This window comes from Dermochelys coriacea, chromosome 10 (assembly GCF_009764565.3).
Source record: "Dermochelys coriacea isolate rDerCor1 chromosome 10, rDerCor1.pri.v4, whole genome shotgun sequence".
Lineage (NCBI taxonomy): Eukaryota > Metazoa > Chordata > Testudines > Dermochelyidae > Dermochelys > Dermochelys coriacea.
Genome location: NC_050077.1, coordinates 79,882,293 through 79,904,835, shown reverse-complemented (window position 1 = coordinate 79,904,835; position 22,543 = coordinate 79,882,293). Strand labels below are relative to the sequence as shown.

Below are 22,543 nucleotides of genomic sequence, written 5' to 3'. Positions count from 1 at the left end.
CTTCTGTTTTCTGGTGCCTTAGTGTAACTGTTACTCTAGAGTCACTTTCTACCGATTGTTGAAGTGCAAATTCCGATAAAGTGAATAACTAGATAGCACAAGTATTCAAATATGCATCCGCAATGCACAGTTCATGCATGCAGGTTGTGATTTGTACGGGCACATACATAGACATTTTGAAAGTTTTGATCCATATTGGGAAATACGATATTCCTCGTCATTTGAGTTGTAGTTCTTCCCACAGTTCACCAGGACAATATCGCATTTTTTAAATAGCAGTTTAGTTTTCATAGGATGTGTGATGTTTTATGTAATTGTTTGGAACTTAATACGAGCACCATAAGAAACTGAATAGTATCACAGGTTTCAGAGTAGCAGCCGTGTTAGTCTGTATTCGCAAAAAGAAAAGGAGTACTTGTGGCACCTTAGAGACTAACAAATTTATTAATAAATTTTTTAATAATAAATTTAATTAAATTAATAAATTTATTTATTAATAAATAAATTTGTTAGTCTCTAAGGTGCCACAAGTACTCCTTTTCTGAATAGTATCAATTAATTACTTTTTATGTTTTTTTATATAGTAAACATAAGATCCACTTGATCTTTGCTAACATTGGGTTGATTTCTTTTCATCAATTCTACCTCAGCACTTGCAGCTTTTCTAATTTATTAATTTTAAAAAGTTGTTTTAGTATAGACCCTCTGATGTATAATGAGCAAACATTTATATGTATTGTTACTCTTTACACTCCTAGGCAACAACAATTCTATATGATTCCTATAAAACATAGGCCTCCTTCCTCTTGTAGCGGTTTTAAATCTAATTCTTTTATGAGTATTCTACTTTCACCTGTGGATATTTCCTAACAGACTTGCTATCAAATGTCTTGGGTATCTTGCATGGAATTCTTCAGCTAGCACAATACATTATTATATAGTTTGAAAAATCTTTATCAAGTTTTCTTATGACATTTTTGTGGGTAGCATTAATTTAGCATCATGGCTTCACACTGCATTTAATGGAATACTCTCTGCTGCTCTAGTTTCTTTATTGCCAGGCAGTTCCCATATCTGTAACACACACAGAAGAGGAAAGATAATTCTGTAGAGGGCATGTGGGAGTACTCCAGGATTGTAAGTGGTGTCTTTCAGCAAGTTATTGACCAGTAACTAAGAACTTGTCTACACAGAAGCACTCAGGAAAAAAATAATCCAAATCAACTCAAATTATGAATTTAAAGTGGATTAGTTAAACCGCATTAAGCCCCTACGTGAACATTCTTATTCAGAATTAAAGTAGCCTTAATTCAGTTTAATCTTAATTCGTTTCCAAAGTGAATTAAACTAAACTGAATTAAGGCCACTTTAAGTCTGAATAAGAGTGTTCACCTAGATATTTAATGTGGTTTAACCAATCCACTTTAAATTCACATCTTTAATTAGATTAATTTTTCTGAGTTCCCCATGTAGACAAGCTCTAACGTTAGCTTTTCGGCAAGGTCTGAATGCTCTGCTGGATTCGGCTCATCGTGGCAGGTCATTTTACAGCCAGAATGCTGAGCTTCCCATGTCAAAGTAGGTTTGTTTGTGCATCTTTGCAGAAGTAAATTTGTTTAGCCTATGTACTCCCAGACTTCAAGCCCAATTTCTGTTTTAGTGCATATGGTTGATAGTGCCCAAAATAATGCACATGCACTCAATTGCCATGTTATGGCTTTGGTACAGGCAAACCACTTATGTATGCACTTTTACTGATGAAGTTAGTTCCATGTGCAAAAGTGGGTACACAAAATTGGCTTGATTTTGACTGAAAAGTCTACCTCTTATTTTCTGCATTATGCTAGAAGAGTGTGTATCTGTTTAGGAAGGATTAAATGGCAACCCACAATTTTTAATATTATTTGGCCATATTCTACTGTAACAAAAAGTTCCTGTTAATAATGTTGGAAATATAAGATCCGTTTGTTGTCTTGCTAGGTACCTGGAACATTCTGTTCTGGGACATTGATGTATAAGCAATGCGTGCTGTTGTCTAGGATTTCCTGTAAAGTAGGTCACCTGCTGTTTGTTCCACGGGAATTAATGTTGAAGATTATTAGAATAGTTACTTGTTAGGGGGCAAAGCACAGGAAAGTCTGACTGAAGAATCCGTACTTTGGGGGGGGAAAAAAATCTGAGAACAGATCTGACTTATTGTGCAGAAAGATTTGATTGGTATTTTATAAAGTGTTGTAATTTTGCACAATTCTCCTTATCTGCTTTTCCAGCCTTAGGTCGGTTTTCATAGTTATCCAAAAACAAATTAATAAAAGAAAGCATAATTGTATATGTTTGTAGACCATGAATTGATTTAATTAAACATTCAAGATATCTTCACAATTTAACAGAAAAAATCTTGAACTGGCTTCCTAGTGAAGCATGTGACCCATGTTAAACCTTTTAAAAAAAGAAAATTGCAGATAGACAAGAATGTACTCTAGTGGCTAACACTGCTGAGCAGCATTCAGATATAATTGCAGTGCAGACTAATTGTGTCTCAATGTTAAATAGGGCTTTTATTCAAAATGAGTTTATTATACAAATGCCAAGTTCATTTCTGTTACGTTTCATTTTATTTTATTGAATGGTTTCAGTGTGCACATAAATCAGTTTCTTAGCTAAAATTATTATTTGTTCTGGGAGTTCAAGCAATACTCTGAAGGAGTAACTCTTCTGTTGATGCTGCCACTATACAGTCAGCAAATAGTCTATGCAGGTCTTAAGACAAAGCAAAAGGTTCTACTTTTAGAAAAGAAGAAAATGGCAGTGTGTTTGAGTATAAGGCTGAGAGCCTGGAACTCATTTATTCCTGTCTTGGTTCTTTCTCCGCTTCATTCTGTGGGAAACCTGTCTACAGTATATCTGTTTTCAGTCTCTAAAATGGGGATGATACTTACTGTCTCACCAGGATGTTGTGAGAATAAAAGTCTTATACAATGCTTTATAATAATCCTTGCATTGTGCTTTTTGTCTGAGAATCTCCATGAACTTTACAAAAGTTGGCAGCTACTCCTAAAGATAGGGAAAATGAGGCACAGAAAAACTGTATTACGCACCTAGGATTTGCTGATCTCCATGGAGTAATTTCCCCCAGCCAGACTTTTCTCAATAGGATGAATAGATCCTCACAAAGGGATTTCTTCAATGTCAGAGCAATAGTAAGGTCCTTTCACACTGTATTCCTTGGCCCCTGTACCCGTGACATTGTTTTTGGGTTTATGATATAAGGCTTACTAAAATTAAAAATGCAAGAACTATACTATAGGAAAATCAACAGTTAGCTGGGTCATTCTCCTCCTTCCCCTCCGATAACCAGATATTTATATTGGCCATCTGTCCATGACTGGAACAGTACAAAGGTGTCTGTGTGGTTGTCTTTGAACACAACTGAATGATGAGGTTGCCTACCACCATCTTGTTCATCTTTAAGATTAACCAATTTTATGGTATGTACGACTGAAGCCAGTATGATGGCCCTGTTCCAAACCCCCACCCTGGGAGCATCTCCAAGCCAAGGTGTAGTTTCTTCTTTATCTCAATTTCCCCTACACAGAAGCAGTTCTTTATTGATTATCTATTTTGTATAATAAAAGGATATTGCTACTTAACTTGCGATATTGCGGGAATTATGGATTTCACAATATTAGGCTTCCACTGTAGTTTTGATAGCGGGAGCCCCACTGTGTGAAGGGTTGACAGTGGGAGTCCCAGGCAGCCAACAGCAGAAAATCACAGAAAAGTAATAATGAACTTTATTACCACAAATAATAATGTCCATTATTATTTTTCTGTGATTTTCCATGGCTTGTCCACAACTCGGCTACAATTTTTTATTATAAGCTTGCAATTCAAGTAGGGCCTTAGACATTGCTGAATTTTTTCACAAGATCTCATTTTTCCTGAAATAATTCAGAAATACTTCAAACCGTATAAACTACTGAGTTTAACATATTTTATTGCTGAACCCAAAAATAAAAACTTGTTTCTGTCGGGTTTCTTTAAATCTTTAGAAATATTTAAATTATCAAGTAAAGTTTTAATTTATTTCTGCTTTTTAAAGAGACATGTTTGCTATTCAGATGATTAAATAGCTAGTCCTCTCAATTTGTCTCATGCAGTAAAATGCATAATTAAGAGCATCTCTGTGTACCAAAAAAGCTGTGTTTATCAAATTTTAAATGGGTTTTTCAAGGATCCTTTCAAAACTATATTATGTATGTATCTATTACACAGTAAAGAGAGAAACTATGAAATTATTTTAATTTTATATTGCTGGAGGAATCAGCTTTTTCTGTACCTGAATCTACAGTTGCTAAACTTCCAGGAATCAAGTGTCAATCTGTAGGTTTCGTAATTCAAGTTCAGCAAAGTATTTTTCTATAGAAAAAATGCTTTTTGCTAGGCTTTTAAAAGACAGGCATTGTAGTCGGTGACAGTTTAGTACAAATAAAGCCCAGGTTCAGAGCTTATCATTTTCCTAAGGTTGTATATTTAGAATGGTAGAAAGTGTTTTGACTTACAGGATGCATGGACAAATTGTTTCAGTGATCTCCAGTTGAAATCCAGCTCAGGCTAGTAATTGACAGCCTGTGTGAAATGACTCAGTAGTTGTTTTATTGGTATTATGGTGTTGACCACAATATATAGGAAGACCAAAACCATACCAAATTGTAAATTCATCAGAATAGTGTCTGAGTCCAGTTTCTAGGGGACATATTACCTGTACAGTCTCCATTGCTATTAGCTTCTTTGCAGAGGATAGACTGCCTACTCATCCCTTGGAGAGGTCCCTCGAGGTCAGGCATGCAGCAGCTTAGGGGATCCTATACTGCTGCTCCTCATGGTATGCTTGTGAGCATAAACAGAAGACTTCAGTCTGTAGGCCCTTCAGTTTGGCACTTTTGACCAGCACTAAATTTTTGGTTTTAAATGTACTTCTAAAATATAACAATTAGAATTAGTGTGAATCTTCCTGAATTTTAGTGCAGTTTTTATTTATTTAAAATCTATATAAGCATAGTGCCACTAGCTGCTGATACATATTTACACTTGAGATTCCTTTTTTTAGGGGAGTTAATGGAGAAAAAACATTTGCACTTTATTTCAGCCAGGTACATCTCACTCTATATTTGTTGGCTATGATGTAGAAGATGTGTCTGTAGCAAGTTATATCAGAAACTATCAGAGAACATGTCCGAATATTCTGAAATTTCTACAGATAACTCTGAATCTGAATTACATAATGTGTCCTTGCAGTTTCTGATACTATGATGCTTAAAGTGGACTTGAAGACCATGCTGTTTACTCTTCAAAAGAGAGTAAGAGCACGTTTTTAGATCATTGCGATGAATGTGAAGTAGGTGTCATGGTATCTGAGTTGAACACAGCCGCTGCAAAAATTGAGCATTTTCAATGTCCTAGGAAGGAGGCAGACTTCCCCTGATGTCAGTTCATTGATGTTGGAGAGGTGCATCACATTACCAGCAGAAAAAAACGTTGCAGGGACAAAAAACCAGGAGTGATGTTGGATCCAACAGGATAATTAATTTTTACACAAGAGAGCGTGGCAGAGGTGGTTCACCTGACCAGTCAGCATTTCTTGCAAGAGAGCATGCCATCCAAACACAGTAAAAGTGCAGTTCCCTTCTGTATCTGTGATAGGTAGGGCCCTACCAAATTCACGGCCGTGAAAAACGCATGAAATCTGGTTTCCCCCTGTGAAATCTGGTCTCTTATGTAATTTTACCCTATATTATACATATTTCATCGGGAAGACCAGTGTTTCTCAAACTGGGGGTCCTGACCCCAAAATGGGGTTTCCATGGGGTTGCAAAGTTATTGTAGGGGGAGGGTCACAGTATTGCCACCCTTACTTCTGTGCTGCCTTCAGAGTTGGGTGGCCAGAGAGCGGCAGCTGTGGGCTGGGCACCCAGCTCTGAAGGCAGCACCCCACCAGCAGCAGCAGCACAGAGTAAAGGTAGCAATACCATACCATACCACCCTTACTTCTGTGCTTCTGCCTTCAGAGCTGGGTGGCTGGAGAATAGCAGCTGCTGGCTGAGGGCCCAGCTCTGAAGGCAGAAGCACAGAAGTAAGGGTGCCAATACTATGACCTACCTATGATAAACTTGCAACCCCCCCCCGCCCCATTTTGGGTCAGGACCCCTACAGTTAACAAGACTCTGAAATTTCAGATATAAAGACCTGAAATCATGAAATTTACAATTTTTAAAATCCTATGAACATGAAATTGACCAAAATGGACCGTGAATTTGGTAGGGCACTAGTGCTAGGATTGGGAGACTTTAGTAAGTGTAACAATGTGTATAGGTTGCTGCTGTTATGCCCTCAAAGTGCAGTCAGACTCATTTCAGATGAGTTGTTGGTGCTTTTATCCCCAATGTATTTCTTCCAGTTTTCCTTTCAACATTCTTCGGTGTATTTTGTGCACGTGGCCATTAGGATCCTCACTACAAACTGTACGAATTTTAGAAGAGCTGCTGAGCATCTGTAGCTCCCATTGACTTTAATGGGAGTTGGGGATGCTGAGTGCACCTGAAAATCCGGCCATAGTGACTTAATGAAGCTTTCGTCTCTCCCTGAAGTGGGGAGATTTACCATTCTTCTTGTGCTATGTCCATAGAGGAATGCATACTTAAAGGAAAAGAATATATCCTCCTACAGATCCGTTACGTGTAATAAGCTTATTAAAAGCAGCTGAAAGCTTACACGGTAGGAGGCTAAGTTTAGGTATGTGCTCAATAACTGTCTTTCAAGGAGAAAAGACGGAGGGTAAAAATCCAGTACTGTACATTGTCTTACAGCCAAGGGAGCCTGCCATATACTTGACATACATAGACTCATCGACTTTAAGGTCAGAAGGGACCATCATGATCATCTAGTCTGACCTCCTGCACATCGCAGGCTACACAACCTCACCCACCCTCTCCTCTAACAGACCCCTAACCTTTGGCTGAGTTACTGAAATCCTCAAATCATGATTTAAAGACTTCACATTACAGAGACTCTACAATTTACACTAGTTTAAATCTGAAAGTGATCTGTGCCTCATGCTGCAGAGGAAGACAAAAACACCCCATGGTCTCTGCCAGTCTGACCTGGGGGAAAATTCCTTCCTAACCAAAAAAATATGGTGATCAGTTAGACCTTGAGCATGTGGGCAACACCCACTGGCCAGATACCTGGCAACAAATTGCCTGTAGTAAGTCAGAGCCTGACCTATCTAGTGTCCCATCACTGGCCGTTGGAGATATTTGCTGCTAGCAGTTGCAGATCAGCTACATGCCATTGTAGGCAGTCTCATCATACCATCCCCCACATAAACTTACTAAGTCATTTTGGTTTTTTTCCCCAATTGCTCATCCTGGGAGGCTGTTCCAGAACTTCACTCCTCTGATGGTTAGAAACTCTCATCTAATTTCTAGCCTAAACTTGTTGATGGCCAGTTTATATCTATTTGTTCTTGTGTCCACATTCGCTTAACATAAATCACTTAACATCCTTCTGATATATTTATAGAGAGCAATCGTATCTCCTCTCAGCCTGGGTTTGGTTAGGCTAAACAAGCCAAGCTCTTTGAGTCTCCTCTCATAAGGTGGGTTCTCTGTTCCTCAGATCATCCTAGTAGCCCTTCTCTGCACCCAGTCCAGTCTGAATTCATCTTTCTTAAACATTGGAGACTAGAATTGCACACAGCATTCCAGATGAGGTCTCACCAGTACCTTGTATATGAAGGCACGTGGCATGACTTTACTTTCAATTCCAGTCCCCTGCTTGTTCTTATCGCAGCAGTTCGTTTCACAGCCACACAGCCATTTATGTAATTTAAATGTTGGTGTGGGCTAATAAAATATGTCCCACGTGAGAAATAGTAATTGAGTAGGTTGTTTTGAGAACCATCTGAAATTCTACAGTTTCCAGCGCAACTGCTGCTGACGCACACAAATGATTCAAACTATAATGCTAAGAAGATCTGTTGGTATGTGGTAAAAAATTCTCTTCTTTTATTCTTCTGCTCTTCTCTCCAGTGAAGCAATCGCACTTTCTTGTAAGAATGTTTCTGGGGCTCAAGGAAGGGAAAGAGAAGCTTTTGGTAATATTGCTAGGCAGCATCTGCTTCCTTTTGGTTCTTGAGGAAAACTGCAATTTTTGTTTTGCCTAATTGAATGTTACAACGGAGTGTACAATTCTTCCTGTCTAACAGGGAGCAGAAAGTTTGAGCAACATCTGTTATTTTGAATTGGTCAGATGCCTTAAATCTGGCATCTCTTTAAATATGTGTACACTAAGCAGACAGAAAGGTTTGCTAGTTTATATCAATTACAGAAGTTAATTACTATGTAAGGAACTGAAATTGCTGTGCAGAGCTGTGTGTTCTCACTAAATTACACCATTTGGATCAGGCTTCTGTTACTAGTCCAGTCAGTGATCAAGTTGGAATAGAAGAATAGCTAGCTGTAAATTTTCATATTGGAAAATTAAGTTGAAGCAATTTCTTCTGTTTGCACACAAGTTTAGAGTGGCTTACCTCTGAAAGGAGGTGGTCCTCACAAAACCAGCTGCCCTGGACAGTTAAAGGGATCCATGAGGAAACAAAATGGCTATGAGCTTATTATATGAATGAAAAACAAATTTGTCACTAAACAGATAAATGTTCTGAGATAGATATCTCAAAGTTGACCTTCAGGTCGATCTTGAAGTGCTAAAAATAGTTACAAATAAAACATCCAAGTGTCAAAAAGTGTTTTCTTAGCAGTGTTCCTTCCCTGGTTTGGGGGCTGTCATATAAATTTAGACTGGAAAAAGACTTTAGCAAAAAGGCACATCAACTTTACATAGCTAATCCTCATTTAACCTCCCCCCAACAACTGTGCCTCTTAGTCATCACCTTGCCAGGAGTTCCTAGCACCCAAATACAATCCTTCGATGCTAACATTGCATACTGTTTGCCTGTGCTGCACAATAGACTTAACGTTAATTTCCGGTAACCAAATATAACTTTAACACACACTTCTCTTGTAACTAAATTTCTGCAGGTAGATATGGACAAGAGTGGTGAAACACGGCTTATAGAGTTGGATGAGTCCTACAAGAGTGAACACACAGTTTTCATAACGCCACCTGAGATCCCTCACCTACCTAATGGCGAAGAGCACCCTTTGCAGTACAGGTACTCAAGGGAGCAGCATAAAATACTTGCCAACAACAACAAAGAAGTTCCCTGTTGCCTTTCTACAGCTAATTTATAGAGCTGTATTGTGATACCTATAGAATACAACTTTCCAGTCCCACAATTTTTCATTCTGTAAAAAAGCTTACATGTGAAAAGCCTACTGTGCCAGCTGAACTGAAGCTTTAATGACTTCATTTGTGTGGACATCAAATTACTTTATTCAGTATTTTAATCTTAGTCTGTTAATATTGATATCTACATTTTAAAATTGAACATTCAGAGTCACTGTCTGCAGTTTACAGAAAACCTCTTGTAAAATACTTGATGTCTGTCAGCTCCCATTGATTTCAGTACAAGCTGAGGATGCTTATTTCTTTGCAGGAGCCACTGTATGTCTCAGAATCAGGTCATTGGGTGAAAACTGAGGTTATTAATTTAGTAATTACATGTCAAATTAGATTATTTCTACTGGGCTCTTTGTTACATTGCTAGATTAAAATGGACTTTTAGTAATCTAATTTTATCTTTCAGATGGGTTTGTAGTACGTATATTGATTTTTATGGACCTCTGTGTTCTGCTTTGTTCATTAGAGACTAAATCAGCACATCAGTTTCTTCTGCTAAGTACAGTCAATACTAATACATTTGACTTGTGCTAATTTATTGGAATACTAATAAAGAAAAACTGTTACTTAAGACTCAAAATTGGTTACGTAAGTGAATGCAACAAGTTAAGAGCTTGTGTGTTTATGCAAGTCATCCAGAACTTTCAGTAAAAAACTTTGTTCCTTTTACCTGAGGAAAGTACGACTGCTTTTATCCACTGATATTCTTAGATCTTATGTTCACTTCTGATTGAAACTGTCTTATAAAGGTTAGATTATGGCATATTTTTCTTTTATAGCTATAGTGGATTTCCTGTGCTGAAACTAGATTTGTTTGACCAACCTGAGGGGTTCCTGACTACACCAAATAACAAATTGTCTTCAAAAGCCAGTAGTCCCAACAGCCCATCCCCAATGTTCAGGAGAACAAAACAGGTACTTTTGAAATATTTCAATTACTAGAGAAGTTTTAAAAGTTTATAAGGGCCTTCTGCTTCCACGCTTAGCCATCAATACACTTGGTTACCATGGTTGTAGATGCAACTAAAAATAATTTTCATCACCAAGAAACTTAACTTGGGCAACATTGATTCTTCTTCAACTGCTTGTGCACATATATCAGGAGTCAGCAACCTTTCAGAAGTGGTGTGCCGAGTCTTCATTTATTCACTCTAATTTAAGGTTTTGCATGCCAGCAATACATTTAAACGTTTTTAGGTCTCTTTCTATAAGTCTATAATATATAACTAAACTATTGTTGTATGTAAAGTAAATAAGGTTTTTAAAATGTGAAGAAGCTTCATTTAAAATGCAGAGCCCCCTGGACTGGTGGCCAGGACCCAGGCAGCGTGTGTGCCACTGAAAATCAGCTTGCATGCCGCCTTTGGCACCCGTGCCATAGGTTGCCTACTCCTGACATATATTCTGTTGTCGTGTGAGTTTGGATTCTATTGGCCAGCCATATCCACTGAGAGCCCTGAGTGTCCCTATGCTCCCGATTCTTGAAAGGATGAGTCCCACACTGAAAAGTAAAGAGGACTTCAGCCATCCTGGAGACATGGCACTAGTATAGGAGTCCCATATTTCCTTTTTTCCCCACTATATATGCCAGTTGTAGCTCATAATTTCCTGTAGAGACCACTAGACTTGGAATTGTTGTCTCTAAACAATTCTCTTTTTCTACTTAAGGGCACAAATACCTTTCTCACCTTCCTCTTCCATAGTTATTTAAGAAGTGGACGTTTTTTCTGCTTTCTGTCTTGTTCCACCTGTGTCATCAAATCAGATGACCAAGTAAACTTTTATACTCTTTTTAGGGCAATCTCCATTCTATTAGTATTCGTTATTTAGATTGCTATAGCACCTACAGATGAGTAAATGATTTCCAAACACACAGGAAGATACAGTTACTCTCCCAAAGAGTGTACAGTCTACAAATACACAAACTTAAATGGGAGATTGGGGGAAAGAATTACAAGCAAAGTGATCAGAATGGTAATAGGTACGCATTTTTTTTATTATATGTGTGTGTTCAAACTCACTAAGTTCCCCTCCCTTTTTCTCTCTGCCCTACTTATCTTCCCCTTATTGCAATTCCAGTGATCTTACACACCCCTTTCTCCCACCTGTAAATCTCTGCCCTCCACATAAAGGTGCAGTCCAGTGATCAGATAAATAACTGAGATAACTAGATGAATTTCAGCTAATTTCTTATAGGCCTGATAGAAGTGGGCCTTCAGGAGAGATTTCCACTGAGAGGGTGGCAGTCTCAAGGACCAGCTCAGGAAGAGGGGGATCAGTTTGTGGGAGATGAGGTTGTAGAGTTTCTCCTGGAGTTGTTTAGGGAAGGATTTGATGATATCCTTAAATTCCTGAGTAGATTGGACTGTGTTCTTTATAGTAGGTGGTGACCATTTTCACAGCTTTATTGAAGTACCTTATTTCTTCTTCCCTCCCTACCCATTGCTATAGATGGCTCAACATTTCTTCTCTGGGCTTGTTCACAAACATCTGAAAAAGAAATGTCCAGGCCTTTTCAAATCGTAATACAAGTTTTTAAAAACAGATTTTTCTCTAGTAGGTTTTACAGTCTGATAGTATTGATAAATCACCTAACGTCACTTGTTTCTTGCTTTACAAATTACTGATGAGCACTCAATTGGATGTACAGGGGCATGCACACATTGTGCTTAATTTAATTAATGAAAATTTCTTTTGAGTATTTGATCGTGTAATCAACTTTTGCTTAATGAGTGAGCACTTGCAGTTGTTACTGCTACAGAGCTCGCTTGATCACTATTCAGTTCACTATGTCTTGATTTTTATGATCTGTTGTGCCCCTGACTTAAACAAGTATTTTAAGTAGCTTATTTTCCCCTCTAATGGACAGTGCTGAGAATTACATTTGATGAATATTTACATTCTGTATTTGTAGTAATGAAATGTCTTTTAAAATCATTAGCATTTGGCAGTACAAATAGTTTATCCTTGGAAATGTAGAATTCTGACCCTACTATATTTATCCATGCTTTTTTCCCACTTCCGGCTACAACTTGCAGTTTCTTGAGGTATAAAACAGTGCCAGGCCCCTTGACTTTTTATTTCCAGGACTTTTGCCTCTTTTTTGGTCCTAAAAATGCCATGACAGAACAGCTTCCCTCTTACCTTGCTATATGATACTGTCCATTTTCTTGTACCTATATAGACAGGATCCGAAGATAACACTGTGTTCAAAATTTTCAGCTTGTAGCTGGTTGATGGATAGTTTCTTTTCACAGAGATCTAAATGAATTATTGGTAACAAAAAATAGTTTGCTGGACTTTCACCAATATTGTAAGCTATGGCATCTTGAAGAACTAAACCTCTGCAATGGTCTGGTCTTAAAATCACAGTAAGTGCTACATCATAGTGTAGTAGCATCCAGAGTGTAAAAAAAGCTGAAAGTATCTGTGCTTTCACTGGCCTTCATAGTATTCTTCTACAAAGTTTGGTTGTCTTGTCAGATGAAAGGAATTACTGGTTTGTCCCCATGTTTCCTGATCTGCATGAATCATTAAGAAAGAGAGAATTAATCAAACTGGAATATTCAAGAACACTGCTAATAAGAATTCATGTGATATTAGGAATCTTTCATCTTTGGAACCCATTTATGATCTTTCACCTAATTTAGCATGTAGAGGTTTTAAAATTATTCCAGGCAGGCTTTCATGAATTTGCAGAGAAACTGGATGAAAACAGGGTTTCCTTCCCTCTTGTTCCTGGTGACTGAAACCTAAAGGACACCCCCCCACACACACACACACACGTTTAAAAAAAACCCAAATACCCACCACCAACAACAAAAACTTCGTGATAATATTCTGTACTTTTACAGTATCTTCCCTCTGAGTACTTCAGAGCACTTTACTGTGGGAGTATTAGTAATTAAACATCACAATATAGGAATCTCTGGTGCAGAGAACAGCAGCTGTTGTATAAGTAGGGGCATTGCCAGCAGATCAAGGAACGTGATCGTTCCCTTCTAGTCAACATTTGTGAGGCCTCATCTGGAGTATTGTGTCCAGTTTTGGGCCCCATGCTACAAGAAGGATGTGAAAAAATTGGAAAACGTCCAGCGGAGGGCAACAACAATGATTAGGGGACTGGAACACATGACTTATGAGGAGAGGCTGAGGGAACTGGATTGTTTAGTCTGTGGAAGAGAAGAAAGAGGGGGGATTTGATAGCTGCTTTCAACTACCTGAAAGGGGGTTCCAAAGAGGATGGATCTAGACTGTTCTCAGTGATAGCGGATGACAGAATAAGGAGTAATGGCCTCAAGTTGCAGTGGGGGAGGTTTAGGTTGGATATTAGGAAAAACTTTTTCATTAGGAGGGTGGTGAAGCACTGGAATGCGTTGCCTAGGGAGGTGGTGGAATCTCCTTCCTTCGAAGTTTTTAAGGTCAGGCTTGACAAAGCTCTGGCTGGGATGATTTAGCTGGGGATTGGTCCTGCTTTGAGCAGGGGATCAGACTGGATGACCTCCTGAGGTCCCTTCCAACCCTGATATTCTAGGATTCTATGTTCTAACAATGTAAATAGTATATGGCAATACTTCATAGTAGTTTGATAGTAAGTAAAGAATACGGTATACAACTGTGGAAGTGCCTGAGGGTTGTAAGTAGACAGAATATAATACCGGAGTTGTAATCTGGCAAGAAAGCACCCTAGGATCTATAATAACCACAAGTGGACAGAACTTGACAGATAGATATAGATATAGATATAGATATAGATAAAAAAAAAAAGGACAGTTAACCACCTTGAATCACATTCTCAATTATTCTCGGGGGGGGGTGAGTGTGTGAGAGAGAGGGATGGGGGAAGAGTCAATTATTTGTTTATGCAAGCAGAAGGCTTCAGTAATTTAGTATAAAGTCTTTGAGAAGTAAGTAGCTTTTTTGTGTGCAGCTATTAATTGCACAGGAGCTGATTCTCCAAGAAACATCTCTGCTTATCTCCAGTAAGAACTGAGCCCCTCGTGTGGTGCTGCTTCTCCTGCCTGTCTGTTATCCAGATTCTGGTGTAAATTTCAGTGTGTCTTTTATGATCAACGGATTCATTTCTAAAAAATTGAATATGTATATTAAAGATGCTAACTGAATGCCTCTTTACAGGAAATAAAGTCAGCCCATAAGATAGCTAAGAGGTACTCCTCCATTCCTCAGATGTGGTCCAGGTGTTTGCTGCGTCACTGCTATGGCCTATGGTTTATCTGCCTTCCTGCATATGTGAAAGTATGCCATTCAAAAGTCAGGGCTCTGAGAACTGCATATGATGTGCTGCGAAAAATGCATACAAAAAAGATAGATCCCCCTGATGAGGTAAAAAAGTGAATCCTGGGGTTTTTGTTTTGAATTTTGTATAAATTATTTTATAAAACGAAACGCTAAAAATGTCTGTTTTCAGGTATGTTATCGGGTGCTTATGCAGCTGTGTGGGCAATATGGCCAGCCTGTGCTTGCAGTGAGAGTCCTTTTTGAAATGAAAAAAGCCGGTGTTGACCCTAATGCCATTACATATGGTTACTATAATAAGGTAAGTGTTTTGTGCGGAGGACAGAAAGAAGGCTGATATATTCTTATCATTGTACATAACTAAATAGCATGCAAAAATTACTGAAGGAATATTTTTATAGAAATAAGTTAGAAAATTGCTGTGGGTTTTTTTTTCACATTCTGAGATTTACTTATTAATGTAGCATGTTTCTTGCCAGTTTGATTTAAGTCAGTGAACCACTTTTTGAACGTCCTTGCATTTAAAAATCTTAAGCAAATCTGTAATAGAAAGCAAGGACTTCTTATTATCATTTAATCTGACTTTGTTCATTGAATAGGCTGTTTTGGAAAGCACCTGGCCTTCAAGTAACAGAAGTGGCTATTTCCTGTGGACGAAGATAAGAAATGTTGTATTAGGAATAGCGCAGTTTAAAAAAGCTTTAAAAAAACTACCTGTCAACATACCACAAACAGCTCTTTCCGGTAGAGTATTCATACGTTTTTATATTAGCTTTCGTTGATAAGCAAGTTGTATTTTTTAAAAAATATCTGTCAAAGAATTGAATTACTTCTATATTAGTTATTTAATAGAAATTACATGAACATAAATATTTTTAAATAAAAAAATTTGTTTCCTGGTTTACAATTAAAATGCCAAATGCTCATCTGTCTTTATTCATTCATGTTACTAGGACACTTCTCAATGCAGCATGTATTTTACTATGTGACTCACCTTTTTTCAGATCTTAAGGTCCGATATTTGGCAGGCAATGTCAGTTTGCACACATACTTTTAACATGCTAACAATTGCATAGCTAGGTGATGCGTATGCACATTTTAGAAACCAAGTGATAGAATTTGTACACCTGGAACCCATAACTATTGTATGCATGCTTTTGTGTTTAAAAAGCATGTACGCAGGATGGAGTGTGTAAAATTGTACAGTCACAAGGCTGGGCTGAGGCTCCACAGCCAATCAATCCAATAATGTACTTCTAAATTATTAGCTTGAACAAATATGTATTGACAGACTATTGGTTTTGCTTTTTTATGTCTTTATGACTGGTAAAATATTACTATGCTGTGTTCTTAAAGAGATCTGGATGCTGTTAGTCATGGAAGCATAGTTAGTTTTAGTGACAAACATTGTGGAACAGATGCACTTCAATATTCATTTAGTCAAAGTATCGATGCTGATAACTGGTCTAGATTTATGTGTGCATAATAGATATTATATATAAGGTTATGCTAATGCATTCTTTCTTTGTACTTTATTTCATCTGACATGGTGTCTTATTAACTATTATTTTGCTTTTAACTTTATACATTACCTATTAGAGGTGAATTACACTGTTACATCCAGTCCGAGTGTTTGGATTAAATTAAATGTAAAATGTGTTGTTTTAACTAAGTATTGAAGAGTCATTAAAGCAGTTACATTTTACAATTCTGTACCTTAACTCTTCAAAATTCACAAATTATTAGTTACTGCCTACAACTCTTAAGTAAAAAAGACAACATCTCTGCAACTAAGCATGTTATGTTAGAAAACCATAGCACTTGGATAATGTTTCCAGGAATCAGTTGTTGTTGGTTTTTTTTTTTTAATTAGTCACTGGTCCAGGACCATTGCTTTGAAAAGTCTGTCACAGAGCTTCTAACCCTAGGGAGTGATGCATTTGATTTAAGCCCTGATGGTCCATGAGACTCCTCATTTTAAATATGTCATGGGCCCCACTCTCTGTCTTGGACCAGTATTTGCAGGGTCTCTATGCTACTGAAACTATCACATTCGTTTCGTTTGACATATGACCTTGACATTTATGGGACTGATTATTATAATGAAAGAATTATGGATGAAGGCACACATTGAAATTAAGATTTATTTTTAATAACTAGATTTTAATGGTATCTTATTATGTTTAGTATATGGCATCGCTTTCCATAAGTAAGAGAGACAAAGTGGGTGAGGCAATATCTTTTATTGGGCCAACTACCATTGGTAAAAGACAAGCTTTCTGGGGGGTAGAAGAACTGTGTTGAAATGTTATCCCTTGTTTGTTGTTTTTTTAACTCATTCAGCCAGAGCTATACTAGTCATCCTCAGGTCAGTGATGCCTATCAAGAATTGCCAACTATATGGGTTTTCATGTGATTTTACTGGGTATTGCTGACTAAAGACTTTTCATGTAAAGAAAATCTCAATTCATTCTGCATTATTTTAAAAGTGCATATTCTATTTAAAAACAAAACCAGGAGACTTTTACATGTTTCGTCTTTTTTTAAAAAAAAATCTTCTTCCAGTGCTTGCTCATGTCGATTCCATTGTAGGTGTGCGCGCGCCCATGTGCACAGTCATCGGAGACTTCAGCCTTAGTGGTATCCATTGGGACAGCCATGGCGCCCCCTGGAGTGCCGCACTCATGGTGCGGTATATCAGGCACTGCCGTCCCTGCGCCCTCTCAGTTCCTTCTTACCACCCCTGGTGGTTAGTCGGAGCACCTCTCTCCCTTTCTTTGCAAGTGGTTAGCGGTTGTTCTTGCCTCAGAAAGAGCTCTTCAGCCTTAAGGTTTTAATTGTTTATTCTAGTCGGATAGTTGTAGTTAGTTGATAGAGTCCCTAGTGGGACTTTGCCCCAGGAGGGGCATGCCCCGGTCCCCCGGGTTCAAACCTTGCACAGACTGTAGCAGGCCTATTCCTGTTAGCGAGCCCCACAGCAGCTGTCTCAAGTGCTGGGCGAATTGTACGTCAAGGAGAAGTGCCGTATTTGTAAGCACTTTCAGCCGGTTTTAGTACCGTTATACAAGGCACTGGTGAGACCTCACCTAGAATACTGTGTGCAGTTCTGGTCTCCCATGTTTAAAAAGGATGAATTCAAACTGGAGCAGGTACAGAGAAGGGCTACTAGGATGATCCGAGGAACGGAAAACTTGTCTTATGAAAGGAGACTCAAGGAGCTTGGCTTGTTTAGCCTAACTAAAAGAAGGTTGAGGGGAGATATGATTGCTCTCTATAAATATATCAGAGGGATAAATACAGGAGAGGGAAAGGAATTATTTAAGCTCAGCACCAATGTGGACACAAGAACAAATGGGTATAAACTGGCCACCAGGAAGTTTAGACTTGAAATCAGACAAAGATTTCTAACCATCAGAGGAGTGAAGTTTTGGAATAACCTTCCAAGGGAAGCAGTGGGGGCAAAAGATCTATCTGGTTTTAAGATTCTACTTGATAAGTTTATGGAAGAGATGGTATGATGGGATAATGGGATTTTGGTAAGTAATTGATCTTTAAATATTCAGGGTAAATAGGCCAACTCCCCTGAGATGGGATATTAGATGGATGGGATCTGAGTTACTATAGAAAAGTCTTTCCTGGGTATCTGGCTGGTGAATCTTGCCCATATGCTCAGGGTTTAGCTGATTGCCATATCTGGGGTCGGGAAGGAATTTTCCTCCAGGGCAGATTGGAGAGGCCCTGGAGGTTTTTCGCCTTCCTCTGTAGCATGGGGCATGGTTGACTGGAGGGAGGCTTCTCTGCTCCTTGAAGTCTTTGAACCATGATTTAAGGACTTCAATAGCTCAGACATGGGTGAGGTTTTTCATAGGAGTGGGTGGGTGAGATTCTGTGGCCTGCGCTGTGCAGGAGGTCGGACTAGATGATCAGAATGGTCCCTTCTGACCTTAGTATCTATGAATCTATGAACTCAGAAAGAGTGGGATATTAGACTCTGAGCCAGCTAAAGGGTTCAAGTATTTATACTCCCACCCGCTCTCAGGCTCATTGGTCGTCTCCAACGAAAAGGACAAACGGCTCCATACCTTCTCGACTCCTAAGAATAAAGAGGCCAAAAGGCTGGATCTCTTTGGGAGAAAGAGATTTATTCGACCACCAGCCTACAATTCTGGGTGGCAAACCACCAAGCTCTCCTGGGAAGTTACAACTTTAATTTGTCGGATACCCTCCAAGTTCCAGGAGTCCCTCCCACAGGGGTTTGCCTAGGAATTCAGCACCCTAGTTGAGGAAGGCACAGCAGCAGCCCAGTGCGCCCTACAAATGGCTTGGGATGTGGCAAACTCTGTGGCTCGGGTATTTGCATTGGCAGTGGTAATGAGGCGTAGCAGACCTCTCGCGGGAGATGCAGACTTCAATCCAAGACCTCCCTTTCGATGGGGTTGGTCTCTTCTCCAAGCAGATGGATGCCAGGCTGAATGGGATGAAGGATATGAAGGCCACCCTTCGTTTGTTGGCATACATATGGCACAGCCTGCTCGGAAGCCCTTCCGGCCGTCCCCGCCACCAAGACCTTGGTAGCCCTGCCAAGGTTCTGTAAGAAGGGACAGTAGCTTCAGTCGGCATCGCCCCTCTTCTTCCCTCTTACCTACACAACCTGGACCCTCTAAACGCCCTGGGGCCCAGAAAGGCCAGGCTGCATACTCTGGAAGTCAGGTGGGCTCTGGCCTTCTACACTGATAGAACAAAGCTGTTCTGTAAGTCAATGCAGTTGTTCATGGCTGTTGCTGACAGGATGAAAGTTTGCGCAGTGTCAGCCCAGAGCCTCTCATCCTGGACCGCAGCCTGCATCCGTTACTGCTACGAGCTGGCAAAGATACCCCTGCCAGTGGTCGTGCTGGCTCACTCAACTAGGGCGCAACCTTCCTTGGCAGCCTTCCTCACTCAGGTACCAATCCAGGAAATTTGTCGGGTTACGACCTGGTTGTCTGTCCACATGTTCGCTTCACGTTGACTTAGCAAGCTTGAGATGACGCTGGCTTCGGCAGAGCAGTGCTCCAATCTGCAGAGCTCCTGGTTAGATGTGCAGTTGCCTGCAAAGCTGTGAACTCCTAGCCCACTTCTGAGGATTCTGCTTGTGAGTCACCGACAATGGAATCAACATGAACAAGAACTCGAAGAAGAAAAAATGGTTACCTACCTTTCATGACATCTTAGAGATGTGTTGCCCATATCCATTTCATTACCCACCCTCCTACCCCTCTCTTGGAGTTGTTGGCAAGAAGGAACTGAGAGGGTGCAGGGACGGTGGATCCTGATATACCGACGTATGAGTACAGCACTCCAGGAGGTGTCACGGCCATCCCTATGGATACCGCTAAGGCAAAAGTCTCTGACAACTGCTGACGTGGGCGTGCGCACACCTATAATGGAATGGACATGAGCAACACATCTCCAAGAACAACAGTTACGAAAGGTAGGTAACTTTTTACTGTACAGTGGAATAATGTATAGACACCTCTTTAACTTTTTAAGAGAGTGACATTTGGATTGGTTGAGCACAAAACCTAACACCTGGTCTTCTAAGCAAGTGAACTGAAATAGAATGTTAAGTTTTGGTTAGCTTTTGGCTGGCTTATTTTGAACTTCATTGACATAATTTGAATTTTTAGGTACATTTGGTGGCACCAGTGTTGTATTAAATTAATCTATACTTGTCCTGACATTCTATGGCAATTTTTATGTGGTAAAGTGTTCAATATTTTTAGGTGGAATTTACCTATAAAAGAAATTATTATATTATTATTGATATTTCATTTGTTTTTCTACACAGTATTTCATTGTATGGAAATATAGAGTTAATTTTCTTTATCCTGTCAATTCTCCTGTTACAACAGGGGGACTTTCAGATCTTGGCAGTAACTTGTTATTTAAAGAAGAATTTAGGCAAGGGGAAACGTCTGTTCAAGATATAAACAAACAAAAAGAGGACAAGAGAGAGAGTGATTCCAGTTCTTGTACGTATCTTATAAATATTGATGTCCAGTTCATTGTGTATAAATGGTGATGCTTTGATATCCATTAGGGGGATGCATTGTGGGGAGCCTATTAGTCCCTTCTGTAGTAAGAACAGTTTTGCTGTTCCTCTCCATCTGCATACTTTCATCAAACCTAAAGGAATTGGCCTACCATTTTATATGCCAGGGTAGAACTTGCACGGCAGTGTTCACGCAAATTGGATAAAGGGTTTAGAGAGATGGGGGCCCCAGATACCAAGGTGATCTCACTTCTTGCATGTTTTCTAATTATTTAATAATGTCATAACTTGGCTAGGCCTACAGGCTCTGGGCTTAGTTTAATATGTTGTCCCTACTGAGTACCTTTGACTAATTTTATAGTGAATTATTATTTTATTAATAGCACATTCAGTGTATGTTCTGTACATCACATGTCCTCTTGTACTTGTTTGGACAATGCATACTGGTCTGCAACATGCTTCCAGCAGTGCCCTGTGCTGTTTAAATAGCTCATAAGTAAAGGCTACATGATTCCTAAGCAGACAATGTCAAGCCAGAAATAAGGTCCACGGGATTTCTTGCAGAGCTTGCCAGAGGGCTTGTAAAGAGTAGAACTTGCATTCTTTGCAGGAGTCCATGCATACTTTATAATCTCTGCAGGAGTACCTATCCAGTTTGCAAGCTCTAGAGACCCCCTGCTTATCCACATATAAAAAAGGAGTAGTATGTTCTCATATGTATATGTCCTCCAGACTTGGAAAGGATTCCAAGGAGGGGATTTCTGAAATCCCCCATCACAAGATGCTTTCTCATTGCCATCTTATATTTCCTAGAAAGCACTCAAGTGGTGAAGTCAGGGACTCTCTTCTGCTGATCATTCACAGCATCTGGGGAAGTGAAGGTCCAAATAAAGCAAGAGCTCTTGTTATAGAGCAATTAGTTATGTTTTTTAAAATAAAAAACATTTAACCTGAAATTAAGTTAAAGGAAAGGTATCAGTTATTTAAAGAAAAAAATGAGGAGTGTTATATTTTTAAGCCAAAGCATTGGACATCCAGGAAATTCTGAGTTAAGATTGAATTTCAGAAAAAACAAAACAGAAATGCCAGCTCTGAAAATGCACAGTTAAGATGGGTCACCTGAAGTTCATCACTTACATTAGTTTTAGAAACATATCACCACTAGCTTTGCGGAAATACTTGTAAGTGCCACCTGTTGAAAATGGTCAGTTGATTGCATGTGCACTTGAGCTCCTGGTTAGATGTGCAGTTGTCTGCTCTGTGCATTTAATTCTGATATGTCTTTTTTGAAAAATCAGTTCTAAAACAAATATAGATTCTGTGCTTGTAAGTACTGCAGCAGTACATATTTGGTTAGGCTTTGAGTTGAGTGGAAATGCTGTATGGCACAGCTACACTGCTTATAGCACTTCAGTGGAGACACTCACTACAGTGATGGGAGAGGTTCTCATCACTGTAGTTAGTCCACCGCCCTGAGAGGATGTAACTAGGTTGACGGAAGAATTCTTCTGTCAACCTAGCAGTTTCTACACCAGGCGTTAGGTTGGCTTAACTATATTGCTCAGGGGTATGGATTTTTCATAGGCCTGTCTGAGTGATGTAGCTGGGTCGACCTAACTTTCTAGCATAGATCTGGCATTAGTTACCTCTTGAGGGACATTGGAAGTAGCTGGATCTGCATTGAGGCAGATCCAGTGGCACAAAGATATGAAAGGGCAGCAGCCTGTATTCTGGCTCCTAAGCCTCTCTTTGGAGTGAATGGATTAATTCCATTTTACCTTCTCCAAACACCATTTATTCCATCACACAAAACCTGGTTTCTCTGACTGTGTGTGTGGAGGGGTATGGAAAAGAGATAATTGGTGTTTTTTTGTCACCCTTTTTATTATCAAACAA

At 39.2% G+C, this 22,543-nt stretch overlaps 1 protein-coding gene across 4 annotated transcripts in view; it reads left to right on the top strand.

The window, feature by feature from the left end:
* Positions 1 to 22,543, top strand: part of DENND4A (DENN domain containing 4A) — a 104,124-nt gene that overhangs the window by 56,903 nt on the left and 24,678 nt on the right. For 3 of the 4 annotated variants that reach the window (XM_038418607.2, XM_038418604.2, XM_043493310.1), the window contains exons 14-19: positions 9,099 to 9,232; positions 10,140 to 10,275; positions 14,497 to 14,703; positions 14,789 to 14,917; positions 15,216 to 15,360; positions 20,508 to 20,627. In XM_038418607.2, the coding sequence (XP_038274535.1) occupies positions 9,099 to 9,232; positions 10,140 to 10,275; positions 14,497 to 14,703; positions 14,789 to 14,917; positions 15,216 to 15,360; positions 20,508 to 20,627 (871 nt within the window). The remainder of the gene's footprint in view (positions 1 to 9,098; positions 9,233 to 10,139; positions 10,276 to 14,496; positions 14,704 to 14,788; positions 14,918 to 15,215; positions 15,361 to 20,507; positions 20,628 to 22,543) is intronic. The other variant, XM_043493311.1, reaches the window with a different exon arrangement.